The sequence below is a fragment of the Ochotona curzoniae genome, unplaced genomic scaffold, assembly GCF_017591425.1.
Source record: "Ochotona curzoniae isolate NIBS_2020 unplaced genomic scaffold, NIBS_Ocur_1.0 scaffold_3208, whole genome shotgun sequence".
Classification (NCBI taxonomy): domain Eukaryota; kingdom Metazoa; phylum Chordata; class Mammalia; order Lagomorpha; family Ochotonidae; genus Ochotona; species Ochotona curzoniae.
The window spans coordinates 7800088-7825263 of NW_024467106.1; the positions used below are offsets into that span (position 1 = coordinate 7800088).

A 25176-nucleotide genomic window follows, 5' to 3' on the forward strand; every position below is an offset into this window, starting at 1 on the left:
AAACACTTTAGTGTATAATTAATAGTTTAGGGGATTAGTTTCATGGTGCAAAGTTGAAGTGTTGCCTACGGCCCCCCACCCAATTCATGCCTGGATTTGAGGCCTGCCTGCATTTCCAATCCAGTTTCCTGCTGGCTTGTACCTTGGTGGGTAGCAGGCAATGGCTCAGGTACTTGTATCCCTGCCGTCCACGTGACTGGGGGTTGGCCTGGCCTAGTCCCAGCTCTCGGGATAACCAGCAGGTCAGAGTTTCCCCCCTTTCCCTCGCTGTCCCTCCTGTCCCTCGCTGTCCCTCCTGTCCCTCTCTGTGCCTCTCTCTTCTTTTCAGTGTGTGTGTTGGGGGGAGGGGTTCTATGTCTGTGTTTGTGTATCAGTATGCCTTCACGATAAATAAGCTTTTAAAATGAGTCATAATCTTTCAAAAAAAGAATTTGTGCACCAAAGATACCTTATCCTTCCACAATGGGATACATACAATGGAAAATACTAGTAGTGGACTGGAGGCTGTGCAGAAAATATGATTCTGGGTTCGAACCTTTATTCTGCTGTTCAGACTCTGTTTCCTTAAAGCAGGGCATTTCCCTGAGCCTTACATTCATCCCGAGTTATCCGTTAATTTGGACAGTGGTGATACTTTGCTCGTGAGTTACTTTACCAAGATAGCAGGAGCTGAGACAGAGTCCATGTCTGCTGCGTGTGAATGTCTTTGTGCAGAGAAGGGTTCAGGTAGAACATGGGCTTTTAAATTTCAGAACCAGTTCACATGATGCAGATCTTTAAGACATACGGTCCTTCAAACAAACCAATAAAGCAGGTAATAATTTTTCCTCACTTCCAGGACAGTGAGAGTAAAATACTAGCTGGAGGACATCCAGTTCAGTGTCCTCTCTGCCAGTGGACCAGTGTGTGCTCTGTACCTGTTAGCTGGAGCAGACATGTTCAATGCCAACATTGAAAGTGGATGTATCTAAAGACCATCTCACTAGTCCCTGGAACATCATAGAAAGAGCTTTGAGGACTGCCAGAACTTGAGATGAGGTTGACGAAGTGCTCCTAGACAAAGATCAGCATGTATTTAACTATTTAACACAGGCTGTGTGTTTCCTCACTCCAAATTCAAAGCAGCTGTGGGAAGCAGATGAATTTGTGTTCATTTTGCAGATGAGGATATTAGTGTTTTAGCAAAGTTGAGCATAAAACCTTGGCTTTTTAAAATTCTTTTATGCAGAGATAAGAGGCAAGAGAGCAGGAAGGATTTGTTTCAGAGTGCCTTGTTTAAATGCCAAGGCCTGTGTGGGTAATTCTAGCTTTGTGTTACATGATAGGATAACCCAGAAGACAAGAACCAGTATCCTCTCTTTGTAGTTAGCCGAGCTTGAGAGTGGTGAAGTAGCTTGACTGGAGTTGTGTACACCTAGCAAAAACAGGGCTCGGGCCCAACCTTGTCGGAGCTCAAAGTGTGTATCTTTTGAGGATGTCAAAAAGATGTCTAAGGAAAACCAACTTCTCGTCAGCTTTTCAGTTACTACAGAAACCTGCCCTTGTGAGGCAGCCAGTCCAGCTCTTGTCCTTTGCAGCAGACTTGCTACCCCTTGTGGCTCCCTTCACCCCACAAACTACCTTCTCCAACGTCTATTACAAAAGCTTTTTCAAAAATGACGACATATATTGTTCCCTTTTTCTTTTAAGTTTTCATTTATTTATATATGAAAGATAGATTTACACAGAGAGAGAGCGAGCAAGAGAGTGATGTCCCCAAGTGGCCAGAATGAGCTGAGCTGATCTGAAGCCAGAAATCTGGAGCTTTGGGGTCTCCCATGTGGGTATAGGGACCCAGGGACTTGAGCTCCTTCCACTGCTTTCCAAGGCCAGAAGCAGGGAGCTGGGTGGCAAATGGAGCAGCTGGGACATAGTGGTACTGCACGTGGAAGATTATCTAGCTATGCCACTGCAGTGCTGCCTTTCATTGCTTCTTGTACCCAGGCTCCTCAGTTGAAATATCTCTGGACAAGAAGAAGGGTTGCCAGGATTAGAACCAGCACCCGTATGGGATCCTGGCACATGCAAGGTGAGGACTTTGGCTGGTAGGCTACTGTACCAGGCCTTCAAATGTTTTTAAAAGATTTTTAGAGGTTTGATTAATGCACTGAAAACATTTTCTTCTGATCTTACAAATTAGATATGCTGTAATTATTTTATTTGAAAATGGAAATGTTCTCTGGAGCCTCACATCCAAGAAGTATCTGCTGTTTATGTAGTAGCCAAGAGTAACAAAGTGTGCTTTGAGTCCAGAAAGGCTGTTTGAGTCTGGGATTCACCAATTGCCACTCTATGCTTTGGGCCAAGTAAATATCATTTTTGTGCTTAGACTTCTATGAGCATGCTGCTGACTGTCTTGACTCATGTTTCCTTCCAGCTATCAGAGAAGATGGAATGCCTGGAGGCCGGAATAAGAGCATTGGGCCAGTCCAGGTGAGTTCTGGGCCTCTCGCTGGGGGTTCATCCTGGAAGCATAGGGTACCAGACGCTTCTCTAACTGCCCATGTTGCTCCCTTTTGTCTGCTACTACAGGGAGCCATTTTTGCTTTCAGTCCTGTGTGGCATTTTGATCCTGAATGTCAAAGTGTGTAGAAAATTTAAGATTATAAGTGAAGCTCTTCTTGTAATCCCATTGCATTTCTCAAGCATTAAACTCAGTTATGATTCTGAACCATCTAGGCAACTCTTGTGAATCATCTAAGACTGAAGGTAGCTTAGCCTAGCAGAAGTGAGCAAGCCTGATCCTCGTTTCACTCAGAGATGCTTTAGCAGAAGAGTCTTTGCCTTGTGTGTGGAGTAGGAATGTAAATACCCTGTTTAATGCCACAGTCACCTACTAACTCCTGCACCATAGACTTTGTATTGTGAACTCGGTGCAGTAGAAGACGGTGATACCTTAGCACAATAAGAAATATTGGAGGATGCCCAGAGAGCACAGGGGAAGAACTGGAGCTGTCCTTGAGGGTAGGAGACCCTCAAAGAAGGATTCCTGGAGACAAAAGAATTAGCTGTGCTGGAAAGATGTGGGAGGCAGTTTTTCTTTCTGATAGGTACAACAGAATGAAAAGACCCAAGGGTGAATTTCTCTTAAAGACTGATAGATCGATTTGAAGGTCAGAGTTACAGAGAAGAGAGGGGGAGAGAGTAGGACAATGTCCACCTACTCCTACGGTAATTTTTTTTTAATTAGTTATTTCATTTGGAAGTCAGAGTTACAAAGAGAGATCTTCCATCCAGAGACTCCCCAGATGGCTGCAACAGCCAGGACCGGGCCAGGCCAAAGCCAGGAGCTCCATCCCTACTCTCTTGCAGGTGCAGGAGACCGTCCTTGGATCGTTATTTGCTGCTTTCTCAGGTGGTTAACAGAAAGCTGGAGTGGAAGTTGAGTAGCTGGGATATAAACTGGAACCAATATGGAAAGGTTGCGTCCTAGCAATAGCCTTGCCTGCTGTAGCACAACACTGCCTCCCCCCACCCAGGATGAATTTTTGAAGAGTGACAGTGGGTTTGTCCATTTAGGCTGTAGCTTTGGACATATGCGATAGAGTGGCAAGTGACAGATTTCTTCGTTTGTAATCACCTCTCTGAAGGGTAGATATAAAGCCTTTGTAAGGCCAGCGTCTTCTTCATTGCTTTTACTCAGCAGCAGAGGATGAATTCCATATGAGGACAGAGAACTCGGTAACTGTACAACCCACCCATCCAGTGACTCCACTCACCAGTGGGCAGGGAGCATAGCTGAAGAATGATTGGGAAGCTGGCATTGTGATATTCCGGGTAGAGCCTCCACCTGACACTGATGTCCCATCCCAGACAACAACCTGTTCTTATCCCAGCTGCTCCACTTCTCCTCTAGCTCTCCCTGTTAATGGCCAAGGAAAGCAGCAGAAGATGGCTCAAGTGAGTGTTTGAGGTCCCTGCCATGCACGTGGGAGACCTGGGTGCAGCTCCTGCCTTCTAACTGCTGTGGCTGTCTGAGAAGTAAAGCAGTGATTGGAAGATCTCCTCCTCTCTCTGACTTCCAAATAAAGTAATTAATTTAAAAAAAAAATTATTAGAGGAGTAGCTGGTCATCATCTATCCTAACATTTAAGACACCAGAGTCCCAGCTCGGGACCCCCGTTACAGCTTCCTGTTAGTTAATATGCTGGGGGGCAGCAATATTGGCCCAGTAAATGGGCTCCAAGCCTGAACTCCCAGATTACACCCAAAGCAGCCCTGACTATTGCAGGCATCTGGGGCGTATCACTTTACATCCCCACCAGTGGTGCACAGTTTCACATTCCTTCGCTTCTGCTGTCTGATCTTGTTTATTTTGTTGTTTTTGTTATTTATTTAATGGACATCCTAATGGATGTGAGATACTATCTTACGGTTATTTTGATTTGCATTTATCTAATTAGTGACACTAAATATCTTCTTGAATACCTTCTGATCACTTGTCTTTGGAAAAATGTCTGCCTAAGCCTCTTGCCCACATGGTTTTATTATTGAGTTACAGGCATCCTTTATATCTTTTGGGTATATGATTCGAAACCCTCTCATCCATCTCATAAGTTGCCTTTTTATCTGTTGACTGTTGACTGCACAGAAGCTTTTTAGCCTGATAAAAATCCACTTGACTGTGTCCTTTTTGTCTGAAATTTTAGTGTCCTACCCAACAAATCATTGCCAAGACTTGCAATGGGAAGGTTTTTTTCTTGTGTTTTCTTATAGGAACTTGATAATCATATTTAAGTCTTTGATCCCTTTCAGTTGATTTTTGTGTAGGATTTAAGATAAGGGTCTAGTCTGTCTGTCAGTGGCTGGGAGAGGAGCTTGTGGCGGTAGGTATCCAGCACTGTGTTAAAGAGACAATACTATATTTTCTCATTTGTGTAGCCTGGCAACTTTGTCATAGATCACTTGATTATACTGTGTGAGTTTGCTCTGTATGTCTGTCCTTATGCCAGTACACATTGCTTTGGACGTTACAGCTTTGTTACCTTGTGAAGGCTCTGAGAAAGTATGAGGCCTCCAGCTTCGTTGTTCTTTCTCTGTGTTATGCTGGCCATGTGGGATGCGTTGAGGTTCCACATGAATTTTAAGATGGTCTTTGCTGTTTCTGCCAAAGATGGTGTTGGGGTTTTGGTAGGAATCCTTGGATCTCTGGGTTGCTTTTAGTATTAAGTGTGTTTTCATCGTATTGTCCTCCAGTCCTTGAGCATGAGGGTGTCTTTCCACTAGCTTTCCTTTGCAGTTTCTTTCAGCAGTGCTTTGCGGTTTTTCACATGGTTGTGTTTCTAAGTTTATTTCTAAGAATTTTATTCTTTGTGATGTTATTATAAGTAAGGTTGTTTTCTTAATTTTCTTCCTGAATTGTTTAATTGTAGTACATAAGTGTAAAATGTATCAGATTCACTTTATACAGATTTTTATATGTTTATGCTTTAGTTTTGCTGAATTCATTTCTTTAACTGTGTTTTTCTGGAATCTTTATAGAGTTTTCTACATATAGCATCAGGTCATCTGCAATCACAGCCTCTTCCCTTACAATTTGAATGCCTTTTATTTCTTTTTCTTGCCTAATTGCTCTGCCTAGGCCTTCATACACTGTTTAGAACTGATAAGAGTATGCATCCTTATCTTGTTCCTGACTTTTGAGAAAAAGCTTTCAGTTTTCACCTGTGATTATAATAGCTACAGGTTTTTCATATATGACTTTTATTTGTGTTCATTTCTTTTGTATTCAGATGCAGAAGAAAATGTGTTCATTGAAAGGAATGTTTATCCATTGGGATAAGCTGCCATCCATCTTAGTGGTGTTTGCAGCTTTTTGAGCACTCTTTGTGATGCTCCTATTATTCCAGCTGTCTTCAGTTCCTTGCATCTCCAGGATTGAAAGTCTGATGTTCAGAAAAGCCTGTTTTACCTGCGGTGTAGTTTTTTATATTAGGAGTGTCATACTAGTCTGCGGTGGTTTTTTTTTTCCCTTTTTATACTAGTCTGTTTACAAATGATATGTCAGAACTATGATCTACAGGCTCTTAATTGAATAAAAACAAAAAATGCTATTTCTGTGTATTGAGCACATATTGTGTCCCTACACTTTATAACTTCAGCTTCAATTAACCTCCTAAGGCTGTCCAACTCAAACTTGGCTTCAGTATGTAGGAGAATCATGAGCTACAAGAGAAGTGAATAGGAGAGCTTGAATGATTTGCCCAACAGTGCCCAGCTCGAAAATAGCAAGCAGAATTTAAACCCCTGCTTAGGCACTCCCATCCTAACATGTTCCATTCCCTGTTGAACACGGCGATGCTTGCCCAGTGTTACTTGGAATTAAAGCCAGAGATAGGTACAGTACAATTTTGGCTTGTACCTGCAGTACAGTGATGTGAGCTGACTCTGGCCCAGCTCAGGTGTTTCCATCATCTTAAAGCAATTGGTCTCATTTTCAAAAATATAACTTCAGACCGCTTTACTCAGGACTCAGTAATGTTTTAAAGGCAGAGAGACACAAATAAATAGCTCCTATTTGCTGCTTCACTCCTTAAATGCCCACAGTATTCAGGGCCAAGTCAGGCCAGATCCAGTCTCTCTTGGGAGTGGCAAGAAGCCATCTGGTTAAGACATCCCTGCTGCTCCCCAGCGGCATTAGCAGGAAGCTGGTGTCTGGGCCTGGAGTGAGTCTTAAAATTAGTATGGGGTGAGAATGTCTGAACTGGCATCATTACTCCTACCCCAAACACCTAATTTAATATTTAATACAAGATATTCCTGGCCAACAACACAAAGTTACACACCAATTAAATATTTCTTGTTTCCGCTCCAGCTTCTGTGTACTAGATGGCTTCTAGTTCTTCCTCAACACACTTGTTTTTATGATTAAGGAAATTCAAGATTACCTCACAACTTGCTGTAGCAAAGGAAGAATAGAGGAGTTCGAGTTACATAGACTTGGGAGAAAATATCCTCCCAGGTTTTTATAGGACCAACAAATGAAAGTTCCCCAGCCCCTCCTTTTTAGTACTCACTCTTCTGTGTTAAGTTTACCCTGTTAAGCCTCAACTGTGAGCTAAGCGTTTTGTAGAAATGGTTTACTCACTTCATGTTTGGTTTAGTAGCTAAAGTATGGGACTGAATACTTAAGTGTTTGGGTCTCTTCCTGAAGCTCCACCCTGGCATGGGACTGCATTGTGATATGGCAAAGTCAGTTCGCTTCTCCTTTTCTTTCTTCTTCTCCACTTCCTCTCCTCCTCATCTTCCTCCTCCTCCTTCTTATTGTCCTCCTCCTTTTCTTCTTCTTCATTTATTTATTTGAAAGGCAGAATTAAACAAAGGCGTCTTCCATCCACTGGTTCATGAGCCAGATCTCCATATGGATGTAAGGACCCAAGAACTTGTGCAGCCTCCATTGCTTTCTCAGGTGCATTAACAGCACCAGAAGTAGAGCAGCAGGGACTTGAACTGATGCCCACATGGGATGCCCATGCTACAGGAAGCAACATCTGTGAGCTTCAGTTTCTTCTTTTATTTAATAGATTCAAGAATGTTTTTTACTAACAAAAACCAAAAAAGTCCTAATGAAGGTCCAATGTCAGTACTATATAAATGAACATTTGTTTATTCACTCAACAAGTATTTAGGCACTTTGCTCATAGATCCTGTCATGTAGGTCTTAACAGAGATTATTTCTAGTGCTATAACAATAAAAGCAATCTGAGGCTGGCATTGTGACCCATTGGGTTAAACTACCACTTGTGCCTGTTTGAGTTCTGTCTCTGCTTCCAATCCATCTGATGCCCCTGGGAAGGTAGCAGAAAAATGGCTGTAGCACTTGGGCCTTGCCACCCATGTGGGAGAACTGAGTGGAGCCCCATAATCCTGACTTCAACCTGTCACAGACCTGGCTGTTACTGCCATCACTGTATCTTTCAAATAAAGATAAACAAAAAGAAGAAAAAGAGCAGTGGTGATGATGGTGTCACTTTATCCTTTCCATTAATTATTGCCATGTTCCAGGCATTTTCTAGGTAAGTGGTACATCTTAACTAATTTAATGCTCCTAGGAATCCTGCGAAGTACAGATTAGTACTCTGTGCCATTCAGATGAAGGAGTTAAAATTCTGTCTAGAGGGTGGTAGAGAGCTTCACAAGGGAGGTGATACCTGCATTTGGTCTTGGAATGTCGAGTAGGAGAGATTGTCACTGAGGAATTGTGGTGCAAGAACGCTGTTGAAGAATGTGGAGGCTTTGTGACTTGAGAGCAGGGCAAATAGGCCCGAGAATGGCCATGATGGCCCATGGTGCTAAGATCCAAGCAGCCAGGCTGTACTGAGGTGAGGATAAGACCAGAGGTGTCAGGGTGGAGGTGAGGGAATCTAAACTGCTGTATAGAATCCTGGGAACCTCATGGGACTTAAATAAGCTCTCAGCCTGACGAAAGAACAAGATCCGCCCCGAGTATCGAACCTAACTTGTCAATTCCTTATCACAGATATCCGAAGAAGAGATTGAGAGGATCATGTCTGGGCAGGAATTTGAGGAAGAGGCCAATCACTGGAGCAACCATGGTGACAGCGACCACAGCTCCCCTGGGAACAGGGCCTCAGAGAGCAACCAGCCTTCACCAGGATCCACACTGTCCTCCAGGTGAGCTGGCAGCAAACCCAGGGCCACCATGCGGGACTCACCGAAGCGGGGAGCCGCCAGGAACCGCTGGCCACATGGCACTCCCAGACTGTTTGCACTTGGTACTTGTGCTCTCAGGTTCAGGGAGAAGAGGTCTGTGTTTCCCAACTGTGTCAAGGCTAAGACCTTGAAAATATCCCTGATATCATGCAGACTGAGAAAGAGCTATAGCCGCTCTCCATATCCATGCATTCTTTCCTGTTAGAGTAACATTTTAAACATAACCCTTTTCCCTCATTTATTTCATCACAAGCGAAACAAACCACAATGACAATAGTGAGTTAAGTTATAATTTCTCTGCCTCATAAGAGTCAGCGATTTTTCACTTTAGGAATATTTAAAGGAAAAAAAAGGGTTTGTTGTTGTTGTTGCTGTGTTGTTTTTAAGCCAATCAAGTGTGCTGCTATTAGGAAACAGATTTGGAGACTCTTGACTCAGGAGTGAGTTGTTAGGTGTGAAATAGAGCATCACCCACCAGGGAAGGTTTTCCTTCCCCAGAAGCCTCTTTTATAGGACAGGGGTGGACAGGCTTTTCTGTAGATACCAATTCTTGTTTTAGTCTTTGCATGCCTTGTGATCTGAGCCTTAACCACTCTGGCTTTATCACGAAGGCCATACAGTTTATAAAGCAATGAGTGGCTGCAGTCCCATAACCTCATGTACCAAAACAGACAGCATTTTGCCACCTCTGGTTAAAAACAAAATAAAAAAAAAAAAAAACAACTGGAGACTCTCTTGTCGGTCTTAAGAATTAATGGAGTAGATTTCTCCAAGAAAGGGAGGGAAATGGATGAATTTGCTTTCCTGTTCATATTTAAATACAGTTTTTATTTCATTCAGCTATTGCTTAGACTATTCTGAGATTTGAATATTTAGTCTTGCTGCCTGTCATGTGCTAGGTGCTAGATTTGCTCTGTGACGTGATAAAGTACTTAAACCTGTATATGCCTTAGTTTTCTAGCAATAAAATAATACAGACACCCCTCTTGTCATCATAAATGACAAGTAACCATTAAAAATTCTCTGCATGTGGCACCTGTAGAAAGGAATTTTTTCGGCTGCTGTTGATTCAGTATTACTGTGTTGGACATTGGGTGTCCAGAGGTGAGTCCCATAATTCACACCCTTACACAGAGTCTTTGTCTCAGAGATGGAAGTTTATTAGGGGAGATATTGTAATTATTGTACACATCTTCTGGCCAGAGAACGCCCAAGGTGCCCTCTGACCTCTTTGTTTCTGGTATACCTGCTGTGACTCTGCTTGACTAGAGACTTTTCTTTCCAGTAGGTCTGTGGAACTAAATGGATTCATGGCATTCAGAGAGCAGTATGTGGGGATGTCTGTACCGCCACATTATCAGTACATACCGCACCTTTTTAGCTATTCTGGCCACTCACCGCTTCTGCCCCCACAAGCTCGGAGCCTTGATCCGCAGTCATACAGTCTGATTCACCAGCTGGTGTCAGCTGAGGACCTGGAGCCACTGGGCACACCCATGTTGATTGAAGATGGGTAAGTGAGCTCTGCCCTGTTTGACCCTTTGCAGTCTCCTTGTTCTGCCACACACCTACCCACGTCCCTGGCCACTGTACCCTAGGCTTGGAATGAGTCAGGGGCGTAACATGTTGTGACTCAAGCACGCATCAGAGGACAAGTCAGTGGTTCCACAAGCTTTCTTTTTCATACAGTTGGGGTTACTTTTGTTTCTGCTTAAGCCTTACAGACACCAGGCCTTGACATGGGTCTTCATGCCTCTTTGCCACAGATGATCTACAGTTCTGGGCATGGTCATACGTCAAGTCTAGGTTCCTTAACAAGATACCAAAGGTCCTAACTTGTGACCTGTTCGCATCTTTAGCCATCAGACCCATAGATAGCCTGATGGAATGTTGCCCCCTTGGGTGATAGGCTTGAGTGAGTAGAAGGAATACTTTCTTTTGGGGGGGGCGGTATTTAGTATATTTAAATATTTCTTCCTGGGGTACTCTTTTAAATCTCCATTGACTCAACCTAAGTAGGTAATAACTTAGGTTAGCCTTTAGGCCTGTCCGTTACTCGTTTGGCTTGGAGCCTAGGTTGTTTATCAAGCTAAGACCTCACAAAAAAGTCTCTGAGATTTCCTATGCTAGTCTCCAACTTCAGAAGACTCAAATATCTACCCATAAGAAGGTCACCCAAAGCCTTTACTAATGTGGGCATTTTGTGGGGTTTCCTATGGAAGAAGGTTCCAAGGCTGTGGACTCAGGGGACCCTTTTTATTTTTTTTTTCTCTCTTTTTTTTCTTAATTGATTACATTGCATTATGTGACACAGTGTTATAGGCACTGGGATTCCTCCACCTTGTTGCATTACCACAGTTCAGATTCAATTGAGATTCTTTCATTGCAAGCATCTATCAAGCATAAAGTCCAGCATCTTATTGTCCAGATAAGTTCAATGGTTTCTTGGGGAAACCATCTCTGGTCTGAAGGTAGAGCCGGCAGAGTATCATCCCGATCAATTAAAAGCCCCGGCATTACATCAGTAACAATTTATAAAGTTATGGACTTAGTTGACATGGTATTAAGTAACCAATATGTTAAAAGAGAAGAAAAAAAAAAAGAATGCAAGTTCTGAACCACATCCTGTGACTTCTACATTGACATTTCACTTATTAGTTTATATACAACCGAGTTCTACACCCCTTAAAATGGATATAGATTACTATTCAGCTGTTTCATGTCTATTTTAGTTTTAGTATTTAGCAGTTTATAGCATTGAAGCATGATTTTGCTGAACCTGGCTGTTTTTGGGTAGTCTAACTCTGTAACTCTAACAAGACATATGTCAACAGTTTAGGTGAACAGTTTTAGGAGGGGTGTGCAGAGAAATCTTCAATACCCTAGTGAGGAGTAACTAATCTTTGTGTCCCACCCAGTGAGTTATAAGTGCATCCCCGCTGACCATTTCCTGTCTGATTCCAAGCCTTCTTGTTGTTCTCTGTCTATCTGTTCTAGGTTTTTTTTTTTTTTTTGTTAGTTTGTTTTGAGGGGTTTCTGGAGTGATACTGATGGTCATTACAAGAGAAGGTGGGGACCCAAACTCGGAACCAGGCAAGGACCAGAGAAAGCTCCTCTCCCTAGTCCCGAAGGAAGTTTACTGTTTCGCTTCTGCAGACCGCTCAGTACTCCTGGTTGTCGTTCTGATCACCTTGGATCCTGCAAGGCAGGATTTGGGCTTCTTCCATCCCATGTGATAGATCCAAATGGGGGTGGGTGACCTCAGAGTCCTCGGCCTCCGAAGGCACTCCAATTAGGGGACCCTTTTTAACTGAGAATATAAACTCACCCCTCTGCTTTCTTAACTCTCACCACCAGGGGGTGCAGTGAGAGCAGGAAAAGCAATACTCATTACTGTGCGAGTTTCTGAAATACAAGAGTGGAGCATGTTTAACCTATGGGCCATATAGATCTGGCCCTGACAAAGCAACTGCTAGCACAATTCAAAATTCAGGATTGTAAATTATTGTGTAAATATCCAAATGACCCTTTGCAGAAAAAAGGTTCCCCCCTCCACTGAAGCACTCATTTCAGAAGTGAGTAAAAATTTTCTGTAAGATTTGGAACAGTGGAAGACACCAACAGTAAAGTCTGATAATTGCACCAATTCCTTCTAAGCCTATTTTCCCTCTGTGGTCTTCCTCTCCAAACCCATCTTCCAACCCTTGGCATAGCTGGCTGTTGCCGTCAGTCCTGACCTTTTATCAGAAAATTCAGTTGAATAGCACTGGAGACCCATCAGGTGCAAGGAACCCATTGCAAGGGACCATGTGTGCCCCTAGGAGCTCCCAGTCTCTGTGCCCCCATCCCTCTTACCAGAAGCAGTGACTTGTCCTGTTCTTGCCTTTCCAGATATGCTGTGACCCAAGCAGAGCTCTTTGCCCTGCTCTGCCGCCTGGCTGACGAGCTGCTCTTTAGGCAGATTGCCTGGATCAAGAAACTGCCTTTCTTCTGCGAGCTCTCAATCAAGGATTACACGTGCCTCTTGAGTTCCACGTGGCAAGAACTAATCCTGCTCTCCTCCCTCACCGTTTACAGCAAGCAGATCTTTGGGGAGCTGGCTGATGTCACTGCCAAGTATTCACCCTCTGATGAAGAACTACACAGGTGAGGGCTGCTGGCTGGGGAGGGAGTTCAAAGCCATCAAACCATTGTCATCCCTGCAAGACAGGTGACAGGCAGGGAGCAACACAGACCTGGATTCAAATCCTCCCTTTTCCAGTGGCTAGCTTGGTGACTTGGCGCAGTTTCCATTCCTCAAGTAGTGAAAATGGGCTGATAACCCTGCCCCTCCATCAAGGTGGCCTGAGAAGTAAATGCTGTGCCATGAAGCTTGGCAGAGTGTGAAACTGTTGGTTTTCATAACCTGTGGATTACCATGATAAGATGTATATTAGAAAATCAAAACTCTAAACTTTGCCTACAACATGAGAAGGGCTCTAAATCCTAGCTTACGATCCAGGAAAAGACCTAGGAATCCTTGTGAGTGCCTAAAGGTACCAGGTGCTAAGCTTAATATATTATTTCATTCTCACAGCCTGCTTAGTTTAGAACTGAGAAAGCGGAAGTTCGGAGAGACCTACCCTTTAGGGTTTTGGATTGGCACCCAGAGCTCAACTTTGAGCTTAATAATCGCCTTGCTGTTAAATGTCTGTGTTGCCCCTCTTCATGAGATTCAGTGTGATTCTAGGGTGATGGTGCCAAGAGCCTGTGCTGGCCTCCCCACAGTTTCTGGCTAGCATCCTTATCATCTCCCTGTCCATGTTCCTTCTGCTCACTCACTCTGGACACCTGAGGTGCACAGATACTGTGTTTTCTGACTCCTAAACCAGCATAAATATTGAGACAGCTTTGGCTTATTAATATGTCCTTCGAAGTCTCAAAAATTAAATTGACACTTAAATAGATGTTTTGATAGCTCAGCTTTATTAGGTAATTTAAAATGATGGAAGTCAAGAGATTCTGGGTCACCTGGGAGGAGAGGATGAAAGGAGGTCCTCCCAGGGATGAGGTAGAAGAGGCGGAGTATCCACTCCCCACATGTCCCTTCACAGGCTAGGTTGGATCTGCTCTCTCAGCCGTCACATAAAGACAAGGCCACACTCCCACCAGGAGCAGAACTCTTAAGCCTTTCAAGGACCCTCTGCGCAGCTGAAGAAGGAGGAGTCTGCGTGCTGACTCCTTCCCCTGATTTTCCAATATTTCCTTATTAATGATGCTCATTGTCTTCAGGGTAATCTATAAATGACAGAATTTTGACCCAAGCCAACCCTTTGTCCTGTAAACAGGGCTATCTGATTTTTCAAGTGCCCTAACCTCTTGTCCAGAGCCTCTAACTCATTGTTTCCACCAAATTCCTGTCTCCTCTTTGTAACTCCTAGGACTCTGAGGTGTTTGGATAGCAGTCAGCTTGCTCTGCATGCTGGCAGAGTTTGCAGAGCTAGCCCGGAGATCCCAGGCTCCCTGTTTACCTACTGTCCAACACTACATCCTCGGGCTGCCTGTGGAATGAGCTGTAGGCTCCACACTCTGCAGAAGGACGGCCTGCTTGGGCCCTCACAAGCAGGCAGGGATTGCTGACCATGGGAGGCTCCTTGTAAGAACTGAGCTCCTGGGCCTAGCACAATAGCATAGCAGTTAGGGTCCTCACCTTGAGCATGCTGGGATTCCATATGGGTGCCGATTCTAATCCTGGCATCCCTGCTTCCCATCCAGCTCCCTGCCTATGGCCTGGGAATGCAGTCAAGGACAACCCAGGGCTTTGGGACCCTGCACCCGCGTGGGAGGCCTGGAGGAAACTCCTGGCTCCTGGCTTTGGATTGGCTCAGCTTCAACCATTGCACCTGCTTGGGGAGTGAATCATCTGATGGAGGATCTTCCTCTCTGTCTCTCTTCCTCTCTGTATATCCGCCTTTCCAATGAAAATGAATAAATCTTATAAAAAAAAAAAAAGCACTGTGGGCTCCCTAAGGTACTCTACCCTCCTGAGTTGATCCCTTGAGCCCTAGGACAAATATTGAGTCCATAACAGCTGCATTTGTGAGGAAGCTTTTCAGGAAGGCTCTTCACCAAGGAGAATCTAAAGCTACATTGTCCGTTGTAGGAACTGCTGGTCTCAGGTGGCCTTTAAAATTCTTCATGTGCACTGGTGCCTGTTAAGTGTCTAGTTGCTTCCTGTAACCAGTGGCTTCTACATTGGAGAATGCAAAAATGGCATGTTTTCATCATCATAGAAAGTTGTGTAGTAGGCATTACTGACTAGAACATGTTACCTGCTAACCTCTCGGCTAGGTTCTGAGATAAGAGATGGGACTATTGTTAGGACACTCACTCTAATATGGGTTCAGTCAATGGAAACACGCAAGTAAAACTTCAACCTAGTAGTTAGGACGCTGTGGCCACTTACTGAACAACCTTGTGTGTGCTTCTGGGAAGAATGCTGGGGTTATTACAAAGTCAGATATACAGAGAGGAGAGAGACAGAGAGGAAGATCTTCTGTCTGGTGATTCACTCCCCAAGTGAGCGCAACAGCCGATGCTGCGCCGATCTGAAGCCGGGAACCAGGAACCTCTTCTGGGTCGCGCACGCGGGTGCAGGGTCCCAAAGCTTTGGGCCGCTCTCAACTGCTTTCCCAGGCCACAAGCAGGGAGCTGGATGGAAGCGGAGCTGCCGGGATTAGAACTGGCGCCCATATGGGATCCTGGCAAGTTCAAGGCGAGGACTTTAGCCACTAGGCCACGCTGCCAGGCCCAGGAACAGACATTTGAACTGCACCTTGAAGTGGGAATTTTTAAGCATATTACAGAGGAAGGCATGAAAGTAACACAGTGTTCTAGAAGCTTAGAGAGTAGTTGCAGTGTGCAGAGAACCAAAGCAGTCCTGTGGATTCGAGTCTAAAGAGAATGTGTCTAAGACAGAGACGTGGGGGGGGGGGGTGACTTGAGAGAAGAAGGTGTGATGAGATAGACCATGAGACCATGAAGATGTTTGTGTGCTCAAACCCCAGTCTCAGGACTTTTCATCTTCCTATGTATGCAGTGTTGTGTTGGAGGAATTAGGTTGCATTTAGAAATATATCTGTGACTGAGAAGCTCCTAATGGATTGGCACGGACAGTGGCACCGAGTGCTATGACTGGGTAGGAGGCTCTTCCATAATCCAAGTGAAAAGGAAGCAAAGCATGAGATAGCCGTAACTGGAACGGAAAGGGCAGCCCCCAGCTAAGGAGACACGGTGAAACTTATGGAAGTAGAAAAACTAGGGGTGACGAGTGGTTCCCTTGAGCTGGAAGGAGGTGATGCTGAGCTGCTCGGAATGCAGTGTGGGGTCTGAGGTGCCGGGAGAGCCCTGGGGGCCCAGACTTGCAAATGTGAGAAGCTGTGCATCATGCTGCTGGCCGCCACGTAGCGTCTGCTCTGCTGGAGCCGCAGGGTGTGCAGCCTGTAATTGGCCGTAGCTCTTTGCGGCCCTGCCTGCTGCTGCTGCTGCTGCTGCGTTACTCCCACTCCCCCAGCCTCCTTCCCTGTTCACAACTCTGAGTGCAAGTGGTTTCCTGCTGTCAGGAAAAGGCCTTTCTCGCATGATACATGGCCACCTCCTTTTCTCTTCTCAAATATTGATTCAAATTTATGGGACCCGTATTCCTTAATCAGACTCTTATCGGACAGTGAGCTGGGTGAATTTGATTTAAAGCAGATTATAGCACCAGCCCGTGACTGCTCCTTCCCCTTATCAAGACTCCTTCATTCTCAGGAGAGGCACTACGCCACACAGACACTAATGGCGCTCTGGTCTGTGGGCACTAACTCCGCTGATCCAGATCTCTGGACACTTGCCTCCTGGCTTCCCTGTCGACCCTGGCAGCACAGTTCTGTTTTGCTGCTGCAATGGGAGGGCTGCTGCCATCAGGAATGACAGTTGTTGATCGCCAGAGTTCTCTAATAGCAGTTAGCATCCTGGTGCCTTGCGTGTGGTTCTTTGTTGAGCCTGTGCTGCCACCCCATGAAACTGGCGCTAGTGTTTCTCTCTGCTGGAGATGATGGACATGCGGCTTCAGAGGTGAAAACATCGTGCCCCACTGCCCTGGCGCCTGTTAGCCATACTAATTCTGACTCTCCCAGAGCTTCCTCGGAAGGTTTGACCTTGTAGAATCATTCTGGAACTATGGTCTGGCTTTTCATGGAGTCTATGGGAGGTGCTGAGAAGGCAGTGAAATGAGGTTGTAGCTGATGACCGCTGCTGGGAGTTGAGGCATATAGATGAATGAAAAAAAACAACCAGGCCTCTCCTTGCCCCCTTAATGGGACATAACTTATGTAGTATCAGCTTCAGTTGCCAACTGAATGGTTCAGTGATTCGGGGGATCCTGCAGGAATGTTTTCCTTGTCCTACCACGCTTGTATAAATGGAAACCTATAAGAAGAATGGATGTGTTTGTCCAGCTTTCTGGCTTTGAATGCTGATAAATTGTAGACAGAATACAGGGGTGTCGGAACTGTCGAGCAGGCAGATGTGGAGGAGGCATGCTTACAGGAGAAAGCAGGCCTGTAGAACAGAGAACAACTTTGTTTATCAAGGGGCTGTGATGCGGGGTGTGGAGGAAAGCTTTGTCATCAGGCCGTGGAGACCAGTGGGGGCTGCTGGGCTGGCTGCCAGCCCCCACCACTGCCAGGGATCCATGGTGGTGGCCTGAGGTTGGAAATCTGGGCAAGGAGGATTAGCCGATCTCTCTCGCTCACTCTCTGACATCCAAATAAATAAATAAATCTTTTTTAAAAAAGAAGAAGAAGAAGAATGATGTGCTGTTCCCAAGAGAAAAGGCCGATCTGGGGCATCTGCTCGGGCTGGGCACTTGAGAACGCCTTTGTGTGCCTTAGGGCAGGACGCAGAGCAAGTCTGGCCCTGCTGGCTCGGGGTCTGGCTGAGAGCCACACACCTGCATGTTCCGCAGCGCCAGAGCATGCTGGGAGCAGAGGTTGCTGATTAAGGGCCCGAGTATTATCTTGGCTTGTTACACTCTCGGCCACCAGACAGATGCTGACTCTGCGTCCCCCCCTTGTGTCCTCCCTATTTATTCTTACCCAGCCTCATAGCCACCCGACCTCTCCAAGCAGGAAGGGATCTGTGTTCCTCTAAAGAACACCAGTAGCCATGGTGAGGAGTGGTCTTCACTCCCAGGCCTGCTGCCCGCCATGAATGCAGACACATTGCAAGGGCAGCTCCTGGCACTGAGCACACCCACCTAAGTGGCACCCCAGATTGAGTAGGAACACAGAGCTCCTGAGGGGGTAGGGATGGCCTTTCCCACAAAACAGGGTCCGAGAGTGGGCACTGTTATGTGAAAAATGCCCAGAACATGCTAGAAATAAAAACATTTGGTTTTGGATCCTGAGTCCACCACTACTTACAAAACTTTGGAGGATTTCCTCTTTACTCTTTCCTTATCTGTGTGTTGAAGGTGATGTTCTTTATTTCACAGATAATCAGGAGGGCGAGATGTAAATGAATCGGCCTGATACATGAGGGGGCACAATAGAGAGAACTTTGTTTCTATACAAGAACAGAGGAGGTTATGTTTAAGATGTATTTTGTGGATTTATTGGGAGCATCCAGTGAAAGAATATGTGTGGAATAAAAGTTCCTGGCAGCTAACAAATACTCATTAGAATATTAGATAGAGGGACCAGTGCATTGGCTCAGTTGGCTAATTTTCCCCTTACAAGAGCCAGGATCCCATATGTCCCAGCTACTGCACTTGCTATCCAGCTCCCTGCCTGTGCCCTGGGAAAGCAGTGGAGAATGGCCCAGAGCTTTGGGACCTGGCCCCAATGTGGGAGAATGGAAAGAGAGAGAGAAAGAGGGAGGGAATATCAGCATTACTAGTCAATATGGATTTGTTTATCAACCAGCCTAGGTTATCAGTAAAGTTGTGGAAAGCCTTTGGGACACATGCAGGTCAAAACAGAGTCAGCCATCGTGGCTCAAATCATAGTTAGAACATCACGGAGAAGCCGGCATCGTGGCGTGTTAGGGTGATCCTTCACCTACAGCACCGGGATCCCAAATGGATGCCAGTTCTAGCCCCAGCTGCTCCACTTCCCAATCCAACTTCCTGCTTATGACCTGGGAAGGCAGCAGAGGATGGCTCAAGTCCTTGGACTGCTGAGCCTATGTTGGAGATGTGGAGGAGGCTCCTGGCTTCGAACTGGCTCAGTTGCAGCTGTTGGGACCATTTGTGGAGTGAGTAGGCAGATGGGGAATATCTCTCTCTCTCTCCCTTTCTCTGCCTCTCCCTCTGTCTCTCCCTCCTCTCTATAAATCTGCCTTTCAATTAATAAAAATGTTTTTGAGAAGCATCTCCTATATTGGAGTACTTGGGTTTAGCCGCTAGTATCAGCCCCTGACTCCATCTTCCTGATAACACTGGGAGGCCACAGTGATGGCTCAGACAATCTGCTCTGGCTTCAGCCTGGCCCATCCCTGCCTGTTGCTGGCATTTGGGAAGTGAACCACTGAATGGGAGTTCTCTGTCTCTGCCTTGTAAATAAGGGACTCAGAGAAGCCCCAGCTGGAACTGTATGGAAGCCAAGTGAAGCCCTCTGATTCAAGCGCCCCCTAGTGCTTGAGAAGTGTAGGTGCCTCTGACCTCAGCCAGAGCCCACTTGCCCCGGAAGCGGATGCTTAGCCAAGTCTTTGAAGGTGCAGTTCCAGGTGTTGTGCACTCTACCCAGTCAGGCCCTTCTTGGGCCCACATCTGAACACGTCCCTGCTAGGAAGCTGCCCCAAGGTTAAACATCTTCCAAGGCCTCTCTGGAACTCTGCCTTGGCTGACTGCCTAACCCACCCCTAGAAATACTCAGGACACTTCTGCTCCCAGCTTTTCTAAACCCCTCCTGGGTTGAGTGGTATCCCTGACTCTGGTGTGAAATGCTCTCAGAGCAGTAGTTCTCTGGGGTAGCCTAGCTCCTTGGCTGGAAATGTGACCTTTCCCCAAGAAGACTAGTCCCAGCTCAAAAGAAAGGGACATGACCAACTTCAGGCCCACCTCACAGACTGTCACCTTGGGAAAACCAAGGTCCCAGGGCTTTGGCCCAGGTTCTAAGTTCTTACTCCATAAGCAAGCAGAACACCAGTTCCTTCTCTCCTTTGAACTGAGCTTCTCGTCTCTACAGTGGCGATGACTGTGTCCCTGTGAGGAGACAGTGCACATGAAGCACCCAGCAAGGAGGGGGCACGGACAGGGTGCAGCTGATGTCTCCCTCTCCATAGCTGAAGTTAGGGGTGCCAGTAACATGGTTCACCATGCATATCCAAACACGGTGGTTTTTTCTGTGTTGTGGCAGTCACCATGGCAGCTGCCATTGACACTGGAGGCTGTGTCTCAACAATGACAGGATCTTAGTAATATCATACTTCTCTGCATTTGTATCCCAAACCTTCTTAGAGCCTAGTTAGACAAGCAGGCAAGCATTATTGGGGTCTTTTTTACTTTGTTTTGTGTTTGTTTTTTACAAAGGAGAAGCCTAAAGCTTAAGTAGGGTCAAATGACCTTATCCAAGCCTCACAGCTTTGGGGTGACAGGCCTAGATTTGAAGAGGTTTGGTTGGCAGGACCCTGGGAAGAGCAGCTCATGGAGAGCCATGGCGGCCTCTTAGACAAGCCACGTGTCTGCCTGACCTTCAAGCAGAAGGACCCCATTCCCTTCACAGATGCCTCAGGGAGTTGTGGGATGTCTCATCCACCATGTCTTGGTTTCCACTGGTGTCAGAGCCCATTATTCACACCCTGGTCTTCTCTCCAGATTTAGTGACGAAGGAATGGAGGTGATCGAGCGGCTCATCTACCTGTATCACAAGTTCCATCAGCTAAAGGTCAGCAACGAGGAGTATGCTTGCATGAAAGCAATTAACTTCCTCAATCAAGGTGAGTGGCTGGGGCTAGGCCCAGGGCTGGCAGCATGTCTCCCCAGCTGACCCTGCCACCGCGAGTACTTGCCAACCTTGGCAGCCCGTGCTCTGCCTTCACTTACCATTATCACCCTGCCCCTTCAGAGTGCAGGGAATGCTTTGGATATTTTTTCCCCTTCAAGCCTAAATGCCACAATCTCTATAATTCACAGAGGAAGGAAGAGGTTTCACTTTGTTTAGTCAGTTTTGATGCATTTAAATACAGACATCAAGGACAGTATGTGCGTCATTTAAACATGTACAGAGTTTACCAGTGACTGAAGAAGAGCCGAGCGACTGATGACACTATTCGAGATAAGGCCTCTGTGACAGGTTGCCAGTGGTTCTGAGAAGAGTGGCTGTGTGCCAAAACTCACCGACACCCTGCAGATCGGGGTGGCTTTTATTTAGAAGAGAAGCAGGTGTGCTTTTTCTGGAGTGTTACCTGCAGAGTGGCACTTCGTGACTGCTGATAACCAGTAAATCAAAGAGAATTCCTCTTTCCTTTCCCAAAGTAGTGACACTGGGCCGCTGTGCTGCCCGAAGCATTCAAAATACGCCCTTTCTTCCTGTGAGTACTTCCTGGGTCCAGATACCCTTGCCCCCTCTCTGCCCACTCTCCCCAAACACTGGCCAGATCTGTTCCTGCTTCTGCATGTTTCCCTTAGGCCAAACCCTGTATTCAGCATTTAAGAAATTGGGGGCAGGGGAAGGACCCCAGGTTTAATCCCTGGTCTCAAAAAATGTACGCATTAATGGCCCTTGACATTAATTGTACCTCAGAAGGGGGGAATCGGTAGCTGTTTCTGAGAGAAGGAGAAATCTGAGCCGGGCCTCAGAGGCCGGGTAAGCCTCATGTAGAGAACAGGGTTATAGTCTGTTAGTAATGTACAGTTAGATAGGAAGAAGTCACAGGAAATAACAAGGAGGGTAGAAACCCAGAAGAGATGATTGTGTCATTGAGGTGTATTCTGATTGGGTGTAACAGAAAAGTTCAAGATGTTGGGAAGGATGGATTTGGAAAGGTTGAACACTTGGCAGTGCCTGTTTTGTGCCAAGGCCCATGGTGTGAGCTTCGTGTGGAGTTGAAGACCTCCAGGAGCTCTGTGCAGTGACTGTCCCAGTGTTTTGTGCCATCTCCCTAACCCAGAACTTAATTCCCCTATGTAGAAAAGGAGAAAATATTTTCTGACAATATTGAATAACTGTTAATTGAAAGATGCACATGTTTAAGGAGCTAGTGTTTTTCCGCATGAGAAAGCCCCTCCCATTCCCTATGTATGTTTTTTCCCCCACAGATATCAGAGGTCTGACCAGCGCCTCACAGCTGGAGCAGTTGAACAAACGATACTGGTACATTTGCCAGGATTTCACTGAGTATAAGTACACACACCAGCCGAATCGTTTCCCAGATCTCATGATGTGCTTACCTGAGATTCGCTATATTGCAGGTAATATTCCGGGTCTCCAGCTTCCAACCCTCTCTGACTTTTCTTAGAAATAAGACAGTGTTTCCAGAACACTTAGTCCAGACCTATTACCAGCTACATGGGAGAGACACTTCTCTTCATGATGATAACTTGTTTCTACTTATTGGAAAAGCTGTGCAACAAAGACAGGTCTTGCCTCTGCTGCTTCTCTTCCCATGTGTCTACAAAAGCTGGGAAATGCTGAGTCCAGGAACTGCATCTGGGTCCTCCATGTGGGAGATAGGGACCTGAGGACACCCGCCACCTCCTAGGGTGAACCTACTGGCACTCTGATAGGAGACGGAGGCGTCCCAAGCAGTGGCTCAACCCACACTGCCAGTCCCCAGAATTACCACTCTGTGCTCAGGAAAGTTCCGTCCTCACGGGAAGTCTACTTTCTTTATAGAACAGAGAAGCTAGTGTTTCCTGAACCACTAGAATGTGCATGGTGCTTTATACCCTTAGATTATTTAGTCTCAGAGCAGTCTCTGCAGGATTGGTGATTGGTGACATTATGGCCAGACTGCACATGGGGAAACTGGCTTAGAGTATCTCATTACCTGAATTGTGTGCCTTGAAAGAAAGTAAAGTTTACGATAGTAAATTGTAACTCGATAAAAAATTAACTGGACTAGTATTATAACACTGAGGCTGAAGCTGCCACCTGCGGCACCAAGTCCTGGCTATTCTGCTTCTGAGTTCAACTTGCTGCTCATACGCCTGGAAGACAGAAAAAAGATGACCTGATGATTTGGGGCCCTGCCACCTATGTGGAGACCCAACTGGAGCACTGCCACCTATGTGGAGACCCAACTGGAGCACTGGGCTCCTGGTTTCAGCTTAGACCAGCTCTGGCCATTTGTGCCTATGCAATTTCTGAGATTTTTCTATTCTAGGATCCTGTGATTGCAAAGTAGTTTTCCATATGCAGATTTGGGGGAAGAACGCTTAACTGGGTCAATTTCAGAATGAAATCCTGACTTTTTTTTGGTGTTGCTGCTGCTTTACTTTCTTTTCATGTAGAGATGTTCGTTTTTAGCTGTCCAGCATAAACTGATGAGGAGCTCAGAAATGTGACCTCCAGGTTACATTTTCTTACGAGTTTTGCTGAATTGTGAAATTCACCAATACAATTTTTGAAAGAAAACATTTCCAATGTGACAAGGGAATTTCTCCATCTTGGAAAGAGAGCAGTCTAGCACATGTGATTTGGACTATTGGAATTTTAGGGTTATTTTAGTAGGCTTTTAAAATATTTTTCCAAATCATAGTCTTTCAGAGCGCTCTGTGAAATAAAGGTGAGTCTGTAAATACAGGCACGTCACCCATGTAGAGCTGGAGTCTCGGCCCTGGGACAGCTGCGGTTACCTGACAAGCTTTTGTGCATCTTCAAAGTGTATTTGGTTTGAAAGCTCTCCCCTCTGTTCTTTCTTTCCAAATGCCCACAGCAAAGGCTGAACTAGAAAATGAGACTGGGTTCAAGAAAAAGGGGATGGGAAGAAGCCTGAGTTGGGCACCACAATGGGTCAGGATATCAAGAACTTGTTGGGCCTTTGGAGTGGTCCTGGAACTTCCCTGACCCTAAGTCCTCATAGGGGCGATACTCTCCCTTTCGCAGCTCTGGAAGAAGCCAGCTGACCCTCTCCTCGTGTGGTCACTGTCAACTCTCTCCTTCCTTCCCAGGAAAGATGGTGAATGTGCCCCTAGAGCAGCTGCCCCTGCTCTTTAAAGTGGTGCTGCATTCCTGCAAGACAAGCGTGAGCAAGGAGTGACCTGTTGCAGTGCCCTCCTAAGACCGGACGTGGCACACTGGATGGGCAGCAAAGCTCCGGGAGAAAGAGCCAGAGACCAAGATAAGGCTGTGGAGCAGCGTTTCCAGTTGCCTCCATGGCAAGAAAAATATTTGTTTGTGTGTCTGTTTTAGCCTCATTTTTCTATATATTTATTTCACGACAGAGTTGAATGTATGGCCTCCAACACGACGCACATGTTCTGTGTGAGTGCAGCAGATGCATTTCCTTGCAGTCGGCAGACTGTGAAGACCTTTAATGTTGACAGTGTTGTTGTCGTCTAGAGACAGAGCTTTTGTACTTTGAGGGAGAGGGTGGGATGGAGTCTAGATGACTGTTTTCCAAAGTGTTGATAAAGACAACTACCTCAAGGGAAATGGGGGTGATCAGCCCCACTTTTCCACATTTTCTCAGCAGACTCATTTGTCTGTCGGAGAGCAGACTGCTTTTTCTAGTCATAGAATTGCCAGGTAAACGGTCATGCCAGAAAAGGGGGTACAGTGTCAGGCAGTTTACCAGGCAGTATGGGGGAGACTGCAGGAACCGGGCCAATGGGGATGGAACCATCTCTTTTCTTTGGAAAGCATGAGAGTGAGGAGAGGAGAGCAGGGTGACTCCTTTCTCCCCTGCTGCCACCACTGCCCATTTCTGCCACTGTCAGGTTTTCATCCTGGCAAAGAACTAGCCATGAGTCAGGCCACAGGCCTTGCCCCTCAGCTGCCATGGGATGCACAGCCACCTGACTGCCTTCTGTGGATTGCTGAGTCCTACCTTGCTCGGGCGCTCTTCTGTCAGAAATTTGACTTCTGTTGGCCCTTTAAAAAATTAAGCAAATGCTGTGTTCTGAATCTTAGTACCAGCTGTTGATTTATTCTCCTTTCACGTGCTTTCTTCAGAGAAGTGGGATAAAGGCCAGACTGCTGAAAGAGTTAATACTGCTTTCCTCTCAGGACTGAATCCATAAAGTATCTCTTTTAATAGTAGGAAGGACCATTTACCATCTGCAGACCAGAATTTTGCCTCTGAATTCTACTTTGGTTTTTCCTAATCTCTCCAAAATGAAACCAGGTTTCCTCAGGACATAGAGCTGACAACCCAAGGACACAGTGGCCCAGCTGCCCGTGACAGTATCAGCGGCCTGGCTGACCGAGTCTGGGAGGGCTGGAGCCAAAAACACCTGGAAGGGAAGGGGAGCTTTACACTACCTCGTGTTCCTGCAGG

General features: G+C 46.0%; 1 protein-coding gene across 5 annotated transcripts in view; it reads left to right on the forward strand.

Moving 5' to 3' along the window:
- The window catches only part of NR6A1 (nuclear receptor subfamily 6 group A member 1), a 178112-nt gene extending 153904 nt beyond the window's left edge, over positions 1-24208 (forward strand). For 3 of the 5 annotated variants that reach the window (XM_040963019.1, XM_040963017.1, XM_040963020.1), the window contains 7 exons: positions 2417-2472; positions 8519-8673; positions 9998-10225; positions 12604-12858; positions 20552-20673; positions 21995-22147; positions 23849-24208. In XM_040963019.1, coding sequence (XP_040818953.1) covers positions 2417-2472; positions 8519-8673; positions 9998-10225; positions 12604-12858; positions 20552-20673; positions 21995-22147; positions 23849-23937 — 1058 coding nt within the window. In that variant the 3' untranslated portion in view covers positions 23938-24208. The remainder of the gene's footprint in view (positions 1-2416; positions 2473-8518; positions 8674-9997; positions 10226-12603; positions 12859-20551; positions 20674-21994; positions 22148-23848) is intronic. The other 2 variants (XM_040963021.1, XM_040963018.1) reach the window with 2 other exon arrangements.
- Positions 24209-25176: the final 968 nt, after the last annotated feature.